We start from the raw sequence: 13,438 nt of genomic DNA, 5'->3' as shown, positions 1-13,438 counted from the left end.
TGCAAATAAACAAACAAGAATTGTTCTTCAACTTTCTCCATGCTCTGCTTTAAACAGAAAAACATTAATATAGATGAGAAACAATGACTAGCTTCTTTTCTTTCAAAACAGCTGTCAAGAATAAAATATATGCTCCTTCTTACATTCAATATATATAAATTAACCACAGTAGTCTGCACTTGCCTTATATATTTTACCTCTACAGCTCTCCTATCCTGAAAGCACAGACACACAGACACACACAGACACACAGACCCACACACACACAGTGTGCGTGCCCTGAGCTCTCTTTAACTACATCCAGGCCATCCCCCCTTCCCTTCCCTCCAATGCCAAGTTTACCAAACCCACCACTTAATTTCCTTCACACTGTCTCCTAACTGGCTCTAGTCTGGATTCTGTTCTGAATCTGTTCTGTAATCTCGAATTGCCAATGGCTTCCATGTTTATACAGAACCAATGAGTTTTCCTCATTTCTCATTCTCAGCCCGCTCCGTAATGTCCAGTACTGCTGACCACCTCCTTTTTGAACTCTCTTCCTTAACCTCCATGTTTTAAAAGAAAATAAACAAGTCAATTCTTTCCACTTCATCTGTAGTGTACTACTCCAGTTCTCTTTCTCTACTTCTAATCACTTCCTCTGTGCTTCCCTGCTAGCCGCTGTTCCTCCTACACTATCTATGCAGCATGTGGCTTAGTCTTCCACAGGGCCTTGTCTTTGATCTTGTTCTCTTTGGAAAATTAACCTGAAGCAACTCAGTATACATTTTGAACACAGAGATCCATGGAATTACATTCCAAACTGAATACTTTAAAAGAGAAGACATTTGGATACAAAAGTTCTAGAAAGGCAATATAGGGAGATATTCATAAAGACTCTGGAGCCAGACTTTCTTGGTTAAATTCTAACTCCGTCTACTTACAAACTGTGTCATATTGGACAATTAGATAACTTTGCTGTGCCTCAGGTTGCCACCTGCAACATGAGGATGATAATTGTACTTACCTCATAGGGATATTATGAGGATTAAAGATTGGCATATTATAAGCACTGTGAGAGTGATTATTAAATAAATTACAAGAACACCAGCTATTAAAAAATCAAACTCATTAATTTATGGGCCCACCCTGTAGCTTGACATTTTTGCGATACTTTTCCAAAACCCTTAAACTGTACTAACTTCGCTAGACTGAATTATTTTAGTGACTTCAAAAACAAACACAATACCACAGATTTCTAAGAGGACGGTGCTCACACACTCACACACTCTCTCTCTCTCTCTCACACACACACACACACACACACAGACACGCGCACGCACACGCTCATGCACATAGAAGAATACTGTAGATTTCTAGAGCTGGAAGGAAAGTGAAAAGCTCCTCCATCACTCTACAGATAAGGAAACAAAAGACAGAAGAGACAAGTGATTTGTCCAAAGTCACAGAGCAAATAGTGAGTGGCAGAATCAGGGCTGGAATGCAGGTCTCTAAAGTCTGCATCAACAAATTGTTTAAAAAACATTTTTTCCCTCATATATTCATGACGTAAAAAATATTCTTTCTTAGAATGAGGTTGTGCCTTCAGGAAATATTTTTCTCCCCTCATTATAAAATCTGAAATTTGATGAGAAGGAAACTGTCAAAACTGTAAGCCATCAATTACTAAATCCCACCTTTCTTCAGGGTAATTTTAGTCTTTCAGGAATGACTTTATTCTACAGTTAAGACTCCAACCACATCAAAGAAGACTGTGTGTTTTTAAAAATTTTCATTGTTATCTGAATGACAAAAGTAATCTTAAACACTGAGAAAAATTTCTTCCTGTTTCTGTAAACTCCACCTCTAGTCGTTTTTTGAACAGCAGGCTATAAAAAATAAGGTTAAAGGGCACAGACAGTGGCTTGAGCAGCCAACACTTATTTAGGACCAGCTCGGCCCGGTGGCGTGTGTTGCAGCAGCCCTTGTAGAAAGATGAAGCAGAATGAAGAGACCGTATCCCTGCCCAGAAAAAGCATGCAACCTGAAAAGGGAGATTAAAAACTGCACGTGAAAAACACATTATAAAATAAAGACTGCTAAATAGAGCGCACAAATAATCAACAGTTGGAAAATCATCCTGACTCAGACGGATCTGCCCACCATCCTGAGAATTTTGAAGACTTTAAATTATTTGTGAAGAGTAAGTTCTCTGTGTCCAGGGCTATTTATTCTATATGCAAGTCTAGTTACAGAGAACCGAATAATCATTTTTCAAACACAAAACAAGTTACTTCAAGTTTGCACGGCAAAGTCTAAATAACAGAAATGTTTATGTTAGCTAGCAATCTGTTACAGAGCCAAGGAACAAATGACTAAATCCCCTAAAACCACACAACAGTAACTCATATTTAACAAGGAGCTTGAGATCAAAAGTTTCTGATCTCGAGGATCGGACATGCCAGATACAGACTCCGTAACAAAATGCACTTACACACGCACAAAAACCACTCTTCTCTCTCTATGAGACATTCTATGATACCAGTCATTACAAGGGTGTCTATTTTGGCTAAACTACTTCCTTTTTAAGACACACAAAGATTCCCCCCCCAACTGTTTTTAAAAAGAAACCAGAAACTTTCAAAGCCTATTTATTCTACTCTTTGGTTGAAATCTTGCAGACCATCAGGTTGTTCTCTACTATTATGAAACTGTAACCTAATAAAGTACTGAATCTATAATCAGGTAATCAACAAACAAAAAATATGAATTGTTATTCAGTAACTCCAGCGAAACTGCCCAGCAGATTTGGCAAAGAAACATGATTGGGTTTAGAGGAACTGAGTAATTATGCTATTTACATAATCTGCAATATATCTAAAATACAGCACTAGAATATAAAGAAAAGAATCACTGTATTAAATTAGAACACCTCAATTATTGCCCTAGCTCCACTGCTTAGAATTCTTCTGTCCTTAGATTTCTTTGCCTCAATTTTTTCACCTGTAAAACAGGACTAGGAGAGGCACCTGGGTGGCTCAATCGGTTAAACGTCTGCCTTCAGCTCAGGTCATGATCCTGGGGTCCTGCCACGTCAGGCTCCCTGCTCAGTGGGGAGTCTGCTTCTCCTTCTCCCTCTGCCCCTGCTCCTGCTCTCTAATAAATAAAATCTTTAGGACTAGGAGTGCTTAATTGTATTTCAGGAACTAAAAAGACTATGCATAGGGAAGAGGTTTGCAAACTGTAACGGTCGTATACACGGAAGGTGTCAGCATTCATGTATAAATGAAATGAAAGAGAAAATGCAGAAAGAGAATGTTATTGATTTAATCATTAAGTGAACCTAGGTTAAGTGGATACTCAGACAACCCTGTTCTATTTTTTATAATGTGCTTCAAGCCTGAATGAGATATATTTCAAAGTAAGTTAAAAATCATTAGAAAAAGACCTGCTAAAAGGTTTTTTTTTAATCTCTCTTCTAAGACTTTTTTTTTTAAATGCAAGTATCTTTTCAAACTCATTTATTCACATTTTTTTTTCCATCTAGAGAAAGAATTTGGCTAAAAGGCAATGAAACCGGAGATAAGAAAATGGCCAAACTCCAGATCGATGCGTATGCTCCAGCTGTGAAGTTCCAAAACAAAAGGAGCTGTATCCTTCTGAAGTAGACTTTATAAAGTGACTAATATCCTTTGATTACTAAGGAAATTCCTCATGCCTTTGAGGATTTTGTAATATATATACTAAACAGTAATTCCAAGAAATAAATAATATGCATCAAAAAAAAGCATGCCATTCTTCTAAGCATGTATTAGGTATTAATCCAGGCATTACATTTAGAAAATATCATAGTTATTCCATGAAACTTTTTTTTCCCAAGATTTTATTTATTTATTTGAGAGAGAGAGCCAAAGAGAGAGAGCGAGAGAGAACAAGAGAGAGAGCATAAGCAGGGAGGAGAGGGAGAAGCAGGTTCCCTGCTGAGCAGGGAGCCCGATGCGGGGCTTGATCCCGGGCTCGATCCCAGGACACTGGGATCATGACCTGAGCCGAAGGCAGACACTTAACCGACTGAGCCACCCAGGTGCTCCTGTGAAATTCTTTTTTATGGCCTTCCATGGGCATTAATCTTTGGCAAACATTTTGAACCAATAACATCACAAGTCAACCTTCCTGCAATAATCAGAGCTTCTCCCATACTTTGTCCAAGGTTTCAAGTTCCTGGCTCCTGCTGCTGGAATCTACGGATACTAGACATCATCTCTTCTCCAAAAGAAGAAAGCAATGAGGTCGAACAGCAATCTACTCCAAAATGTTTCTCCCAAACATTAAAAAATGAGGATGTAAAGCATCTCGAAGTTCTACCTAGTGACTGTTAAACATTTCATAGTTAAACAGTTCAGCCAGGTGATTTCTTCAGCTCTAAAGCTTAGATTCAGAGACAAGAACAAAGCTGATGTATCTCTGGCTAGTGTAACCATAAATGGAGAAAGGTCATCTCTAAATTTTCTGTTAGACTTCAGCACTGCTTATGTTATTCCTTGGATTGGCAAAGTAGATTCACAGCTCTTTAAGCAAAGCAGATGCAAAAAGACCCTTTAAATGACTATGAAAAGCAACAAACTTCCATCACTGTGATATCTCTAGAAGTGAACCATTACCTAAAATCGTTCTGTTGAATAAATACCAAGTGGCTAGCATTGTGCTGAGTGTCAGGGGTGGTAATAAGCCATGACACTTCCTGCCTTTAAAAGGGTAAGGATATAGACAAGATAAGCCTTTTAGATCAAACAATTAGGGACCAAGATAAGAATTTTTTTTTTCTAGATTTTATTTATTTATTCGACAGAGATAGAGACAGCCAGCGAGAAAGGAACACAGCAGGGGGAGTGGGAGAGGAAGAAGCAGGCTCCCAGCGGAGGAGCCTGATGTGGGGCTTGATCCCATAACGTCAGGATCACGCCCTGAGCCAAAGGCAGACGCTTAACCGCTGTGCCACCCAGGCGCCCCGAGATAAGAATTTTTTTAAAAAGCCAGGTTGTAGAGTGTAATAAACAGTTTATGAAGCTCTAAAGGCCCATCTCCATAATTTTTTCAGAAGGCTGTTCCTTCTGCATAAAGTTGCTGGCTTACAAAGCAAGAGAATACATTTAAACTCAACCCTATTTCCCTAGTCACAAATGTATGGACCATGAGTCATGAGCCAGGCTATCTATACGAGATTCTACGTAATAGATGATGTATGTATGCATATATATATGCAAGCACGCACGTGCGCGCGCGCACACACACACACACACACACACACATCCTCTATTTGGGAAGTCTGAATGAGCGATGTGTGAAAAAGACTAACATGGAATCACTGGAGCTGCTATGGGATCAGGAATGACAACAAGCCACTATTACAATCTCTATGAGGCCTACGATACATTCCAGTCTAGGAAGCACAAGCACAGAAGGACTACTGGGCTGCTGAGCCAGTTTCCTGTGCTTCTTCAATTCCCATGTATCTTACAATAAGACCCTATTACTTTAAGGTTATCCTAAGAATCCATGCCATATATATGATACTGCTAGTAAGTTTTTTAAAAGAGACCAAGAAGGGGTAAAATACCCAAATATGGTACTATATTGAAGAATACATAAAATACTCAGAAAGAGCATGGTATTATATCTTGAATGCATAAAGTACTCAGGAAGAGGGGGAGAGAAAATCTCTGAGGCAGGCATACAGCCAGAGGTTCTCCTTATGTGTGCTACATTATATATGCATCTGAAACATGAAAAGACAATGTTAAGTGTCTGACTTTGATTTGAGGGACAGGTACCAAAAACAGGAAATATAAAAGAAATAAATCGTGTTCCAAGAAGTAGGTTTCCATCTCACTGGAAAAGGACATCTCAAACAAGAATGAAGATAATAGGGTGAACTGACATTCACAGTCACGTGAATCAAAGAGAGGCTATTCTTAATGGGAAATTGCCCCCAGGAAGATAAAAATTCCTTTCTCTAGTTATCTGAAGACAAGAGAGAGGCATCTAGAATAGTATTTCAATGTTTAGTGGAATTATAGACAAAGTAAATATCATTTTCCTGCCTTTTTTCTCGATGTTATCTTTCCTCCCTCCTTTGGAAGCACTTTCTTATCCTACCTTACATAAGCCTTCTCGAGTATTTGTTTCTGTCCCATGCTTGTGAATTCATTTTATTATATTCTTTAATTTACTCCTTCCCTCCCTAAACAGACTATCATATGAAACCACTGAGAAAAAATAAACATTAAACTTAATTGGATTTTTTCTTATTAATTTATCAGTCATACCACACTCAAAGTGACTTGGAAGTTTGAGAAAATGTTATTTTCCACCACCCAGGCTCCAAATCATAATAAAACAAGTCAAAGAAAGGAGAAAAAGACAAAATACTTGCAGGAAAATAAGTCAGGAACACCTGGAACTAAATAAAGGGAGTAGAGGGAGTTACTGTGTTGGAGGCAAAAACTTAAAGCAAAGTCAAAAGAACAGGAAAAGGTTTGAACCTCTGACAGCATTACTGGGATCATAAGCATTCTTTCCTGCTGGCCTGTAACAGGAAGTCCGTAGTTATCCAAGAGTGAGTCTTGGAGAAAATTATTTCAGCAGCTCAACTGTAACGTGATTAAAGAGTACAGGAACGTGGGGTGTGTGGAGGTAGAAGCCTGGGACAGAAGAGCTTTATGAAATAATGGTATACGCAACAGTTAATGGCTACTTCTACTTTTTTAGATATTAAAATATTTTATTAAATACATATCCAGTTATAAAATAAAACAATACAGCTTGCTTACTGGCTCTGTTATGTCTGGATTATACTAAGACAAACCTTGGGGCTTTAGAATCTGTATTTCTTAAATTCCAATGCAATCATACGGTATCAATTATAATAATTCCTGTCAATGAAGTTAAGAACCAAAGTGGGAGAAAAAGCCTGTATCCTTCTGCACAAGAAATGATGCCCCTCATCTTTTTGATGAAAATGTTAGAAGAATATTTTATACTGAAAAATGGAAGCGAAAACCAAGCATGAGGTCATTACTTCTTTCATTTTCATTTTAGCAAGAACAAAAAGAACAACCCAGCATTTAAGAACCAAATTCCTGTCCCATGACAGTTTACAGTCATCATGATAAAATTAACTTCCTCAGCCCTGCTGTTAAAACAAAACAAGAAAAAATGGAACAGGATGCTGTCTCTAACTACTGTTACCTAATGAAGTTCAGGTTCATCCTCACTTTCCCTCGATATAAAACACCACAATGTGATAAATCAGTAATCAGGAAATAAAAAATCCAAACACAATGTGACAGACAGTCCTAACAGTTTCCCAGAACATGAGAGACTGTTTCTTCTAGAACATCAAAAAGTTGGGGGTTGTAGGGGGAAATCAGTAATTTTCCAACAGCACTTTTTATAGCAAACTAAAGAGAAAGAGCTTTTACAAACACAAGAAATATGATGTACATATTTAAAATAAAAATACCATTCATCTTCCTTTGTATATATAATCCCTTTAAAGCTAGGATTATTGTTCTCTTCCCTAGAAAAACATTATTAACTAGGACTTCAACCCATGGCTCAACCACTGATACTTCTAAAATGTACTACATATACTGCTTTGATCAAATAATGGAGAAATTATCTGGAGCCTGAGAAAAAGTATTCGGCTATTCGAGGGTTAAAAACACTTTTCTCTAGTACCTTCCATAAACATATACTTCAACACATTCGTTTTTTAACACCCACCAAGTCTCTTCATAGTGCTGCTAGGTCTCATTTCTAAAGTTTAGTTTTTTCTTTCCACTTTTAACATGACTGTGTCAACACTACGGCAAATACTTAGTTCTCAGCAACCAATACAGTTGCAGCCTTGCTGAAACCCTGTTCTCAGCTGCCCCCTTGCTGCTGGAAATGAACTTCGAGGCTGGCACAGTATAGAAATATACCAATTATGTCGAGAATAAGCTCAACACAAGAAATTTTGTGAAAATGCAGAAATCATGAGATGGCATTGCAAAAGTATTCCACATCTCCAAGTATATTTGATTAACAGCTAAAAATATATGAAATATTTGATTTCTCTAATCTTCAAGTGTCAAAGGTCTCTGTTCCTAATATTCTGAGCTACTAGATATTTATAAGTTAGGAAAAGAACTGAGTTAACTGAGAATTTCAGACAGCGAGTGGTGACAATAATCAGAGAATGAACTGTTTACAGTTAGCGTGTGCTTATTTCTAACAGTGCCCCCTCTACATTCTTAAGAAAAAGATAAGCCTAGGATACAAACCTCCGAGGAATTCTAACTCATTCATGTGTTCCTGGTTTAACGTACAGCACTCTGAGATATTCACATGGCAACTCTATGAAAAATGGATTTTCATTTTATAGGAAAAGCAGATGGAATGCAAATACCTCTGCATCTTGTTTCCATTTAATCTAACATTTGTAATGCTCAAAAGTACTCATACGAACATTTCCTTTTGAATAAACTAACACATTCTTCACCAACGGGAGTAAATGTGAGAGAAAAGAACAACAGGAAGTCTTAGGAACATAAATCCAAACATTCCACATTAGTATATTGATCAGTCCATGATTCACCTTAATCTGGGAAGTCTATTTCTCAATAACCAAACTGGACTAACATCACAAAGCCTAAAAAGAAATTTTCACGTTTTTACTTCTTTTGTTAAAAACAAACGGTATGAATATAGGAATGACAAAGAATCAAAATCAGTAAGCCATTTCTGTTTCCTAAATATAAACTCAATGCCTGACATCAAGTCCATGTTTGTTTTCATGACACTCAACAGCTCAGAAACGAGCATGTATTCCAGTCCCACTCACATGACGCATCTCCACTGCCTCCTATCTCGCACTTCTTTCCCTCCCACGGTATTCGGCCCTGTGCCCTGTACGCAGCAGGTACTCAAAAATACTTTCTTTAGTCTTTCAAAGTGAACTTACCCTTCGAAACGACACAACATAGAACGTGTCTCCCCTTCTGCGGATGGCCTCAAAGAAGTCTTGATAACTTCTGGGTGACGCGTAATACACTTGTAGCTCACTCCCCGAGTTCCTGCTGAAGGAAGAAAAGGGCAAAGTGTTCTTAAACTAGCAAATTTCATATCCTCTCAAAAACAGTCCCCATTCTAAGGCTATGTCTGAACCAGAAGAATTTCTCTCACACAAAATATTAGCAGCATTTGGCAATAATTTTTATAACAACATTTTGAAATGTTGTTATAAAATGTACCACTCAAGTGCACTGCGAAGCATGTAAAAATAATCAAAGTATCAGAAAACAGATTTCTGCATTGGTTTGCATGATTTTAAATTTTTTGGTGACAGAAATTAAGTCTGAGGGAAAGTTCTTTTTCACCACTCCATCAAATCTGTGAGGCACGCTTGCCTATGAGGCTGTGTGAAAGGCGGGAAAAATTTACAATTTGGAAACAGACCTGGCTTTGAATTTCTCCTCCACTCCCCAAGTGGGTATTCTTGGGCAACTCAACCTCTGAGCAACCTCAATTTCCTCATCCATAAAATGAGGATAACCATATAAACCTGCAGGATTGTTACTGGGGTCAGAGATGTTATACATGTGAAGTACCAAGCATGGGTCTCCTGTTTCCTAGGAGTCACTCAACAAATGCTAGCCATAGATATTAAAAGTACCATGTCAGGGCACCTGGGTGGCTCAGTCGGTTAAGCGTCTGCCTTCCGCTCAGTCATGACCCCAGAGTCCTGGGATCAAGTTCCACATTGGGCTCCCTGTCAGCGGGGAGTCTGCTTCTCCCTCTTCCTTTACCCCTTTCCTCTGCTCGTGCTCTCTCTTGCTCTCTCAAATAAATAAATCAATCTTAAATTTAAAAAAATACATTAAAAAGTACCATGTCAGTGTCTCCATAAAATTTTAACTAAAACTATAGTACCTCAACCACATCGTATCCCCAAAAAAATACTCAAATGATATTAATATAGTTTTTAATATTCTCAGTCTTTTACAGTTCAGCACAATAAGCTAACACCTAGAAGATAAAGGAGAGTTACAGAAATAATGTTTCATTTTTCTTCAAAAAGACAACCTATGTTTTCTTTTTTATATGTTCTTCTATATTTTCAATCAAACTTAAAGAAGAAAAAAAGATTGATCTAAAAGGAAAACTATAAATGAGTCATAAGAATTTTCTTTGAAATAATTCCATTTGCTCACTATAAGGCCATTTCTAACCATATCATTTTGAATATACAATCAATTCTTTTATTTGTTCTTTTAAGCAGGCTCCACGCCCAGGATGGAGGCCAATGTGGGGCTCGAACTCATGACCCTGAGATCAAGGCCTGAGCTGAGATCGAGAGTTGGATGCTTAACCGCCTGAGCCACCCAGGCACCCCTGAATACACAATCAGTTCTTATTATTCATGGTAGTTATGTTCTATAAAGTCAGTGTGAACACCAAATTAGTAAATACTGAAACATTCTAAGGGAAATACAGGTTTAGGTTCCTACAAGCCCCCAGCTACAGCATTTCTGTCAACTGATCAATGTATCACTTTGTTTAATGTTTCTGTTTAAAGACACCTCCTTTGACATATAGTTTATTCATTACCATTGAACCCACAGTCAACAGCACTATAACCTATGCCTGAATGAAGCTTATCTAATATGTATATTTTCCCCATATAGCACAACACAGCTTTCTTGGACAACAGGTAGTCCTTCAGTGCTATGCTCCAGGGCCATTTCAAACAGTGAAATCACCAACAAAAACACAAAAATGTGAAATATATGGCACCTAAGAGACCTAAAAAGAAACTTGTTTACAGTATGAGAGCTGAAACAGGAAGGCAGAGTGTTGCCTTGTTAATGAAGCCTCACCTGGGACCATCTATGCACATTCATGAATGACTGAAAACGTCTTGAGTACTGACTTTGGGGCAGAGGTACATTTTAGTGAGTGGGCGGATTCACAGATACAGAATACACGAGTAATTCATTTGAAAATTTTTTAAGACTTTTTTAAAAGCAGTTTTAGGTTGACAGCAAACTTGAGAGGAAGATGTAAGAGATTAAAACCATTTTTAACTAGTAAAGAAATAATATGCCATCATAATGATGCAGCAAAAAACCAATATATGGGGTGCCTGGGTGGCTTAGTTGGTTGAGTGTCCGGCTCTTAATCTTAGTTCAGGTCTTGATCTCAGGGTCCTGAGTTCAAGCCCCACACTGGGCTCCACGCTGGGCATGGAGCCTACTTTTTAAAAAAGGGGCGGGGCAGCTGGGTGGCTCAATCAGTTAAGCATCCCACTCTTGATTTCAGCTCAGGTCATGATCTCAGGGTTGTGAGATCGAGCCCCACATTGGGCTCCATGCTGAATATGGAGCCTGCCTGGGATTCTCTCTCCCCCTCGCCCCAACCCCCACCTGCATGTGCTCTCTCTCAAAAAAAAAAAATTCCTTTAAAAAAACATTTTTAAATATGCATATAGTAAATGAATGACATATTCCGATCACTAGAGAATTATTAGTTACTATATACATATTTGAATTATCTATTTCTACAAGATAATATAGTTATCTCAGGATTTTAAACATTCATGATTGCCGATATGCTGCTCACTGCCATTTAATAGTAATTCTCGGTTAATAGGATAACGAACAGCTTTCGACATATACCGAGTATGTATTCTCAGTGCCTGGTACACTGTCTGACATGCAGCTGGTGCTCAGTAAACAGGAAATTAATATTAAATAAATAGTGAACCCTAAGTCTATGGTAGAACTACAGACAGAATCTGAAATTCTTCACGTCCACTTTATTTTTTTTTAATTTTATTTATTTATTTGAGAGAAAGAAAGCAGGAGATAGAGCATGAGTGGAGAGGAAGGGGCAGAGAGAGAAGCAGGCGTCCTGCTGACCAGGGAGCCTGATGTGGGGCTCGATCACAGGACCCTAAGATCATGACCTGAGCCAAAGGCAGACACTTAACAGACTGAGCCACCAAGGTGTCCCTCTTTACTTCCACATCAGTATATCACATCATCATTACCGGCTTTTGAACATGCCAAGTACCATGTAAAGTGCTTTAAATAAATTATGCAATTTATTTTTTTTTTGAATTTTAAAAGATTATTTTTATTTTTATTTTTTTGGAGAGAGAGAGAGAGAGAGCAAGCGCGCACGACCGTATGAGTAGGGGGAGAGGCAGAGGGAGAGGGCAAGCACACTCCCCGCTGGGCAGGAAGCGCAATCCCAAGACCCTGAGATCATGACCTGAGCTGAAAGCAAACGCTTAACTGACTGAGCCACCCAGGCGCTTCGGGAGGGAGATAACCTTGAGCAGGCTTCACACCCAATGCAAAGTCCCACTGCAAGCTCGACCTCAGGACCCTGAAATCATGTCCTGAGCCAAAATCAAGAGTCCAGGCTTAACGACTGAGCCACCAGGTGTCCCCCTAAAAAATGATTTTTAAAGTGCTTACTACCTAGCAGCTCATAACTTATTTATATTTATTGAGCATATGCCACATGCCAGACTATTCTAAATGCTGAATGTCAATTAACTCATTTAATCCTCACCATAACTCTATGACGTAGATGGTGATTTCATCTCCATTTTCATAGTCACGGTGAGATGGAAATGGAGAGGTTTAGTAATTTGCCTAAGGTCACACAGTAGACCTAACTTTCAGTCTGACTCCAGAATCCGGTCCTTACGCAATATGCTATACTTCCTCTCAATAAGCCCCCAAATGTTAGCGTTTATACTATATTAACTATTTCTAGGGGTGCAAAGCCCTGACTTTTCAATCTTTACATTATCGAGAATGACACTGGCAGCAAGGTCTATTAAAGGAGAATTGAGAAGATGGAAGGAGAAAATGTACCCAGTGAGGCGATTTCGGATTATTCTGACGCTCATCACAGTCTCCCCGATGGTGCCAAAGGCTCTGGAAATGAAATTCTAATCCATGTAGAGCTCCAGGTCGCCCATCCACAGACTGGCCGCCATGCCCGCAGCCCGGCCGGGTGTCTGCGGGCCGACAAGGCCAATGCTGGCCTAAATTACTCAATTTAATCATCAGCTCTGTGTGGCCAAAATTTGTGTAGATGAGGAAACTTCAAGTAACCTGCTCGAATCCACAGAGCAAGTAACTGGCAGAAATGATCTGCACTCTGCCAACTCAAAAACTAGCATCTTAACCATGATACCACAATGCCTCCCACGACACTGTTCCCTTTAGATAGCTATGTCTGGTCCATACATTTCAACCTTAGGCACAGCACTCCTTCGGGAATCCCTCAAAATCCTAAGTAGCATCAGTGTAGTGAAAAATGCATTTTAAGTCAAATAGATCTGAATGGTGATTCTGCCACTTATTAGTTCTAGGACTCTGGTTTAGAAAAAATAAGT

At 38.8% G+C, this 13,438-nt stretch overlaps 1 protein-coding gene across 1 annotated transcript in view; it reads right to left on the bottom strand.

The window, feature by feature from the left end:
• The window catches only part of ATF6 (activating transcription factor 6), a gene marked incomplete at its 5' end in the record, with an annotated part of 198,212 nt that overhangs the window by 101,648 nt on the left and 83,126 nt on the right, over nucleotides 1–13,438 (bottom strand). Inside the window, one exon of the mRNA XM_008685747.2 lies at nucleotides 8,987–9,101. Within this exon, the coding sequence (XP_008683969.2) occupies nucleotides 8,987–9,101 (115 nt within the window). The remainder of the gene's footprint in view (nucleotides 1–8,986; nucleotides 9,102–13,438) is intronic.

Source organism: Ursus maritimus, unplaced genomic scaffold (genome assembly GCF_017311325.1).
Source record: "Ursus maritimus isolate PB19 unplaced genomic scaffold, ASM1731132v1 scaffold_2, whole genome shotgun sequence".
Taxonomy (NCBI): domain Eukaryota; kingdom Metazoa; phylum Chordata; class Mammalia; order Carnivora; family Ursidae; genus Ursus; species Ursus maritimus.
The sequence above is the reverse complement of the archived record's forward strand: the minus strand, read 5'-3'. Positions and strand labels throughout refer to the sequence as shown.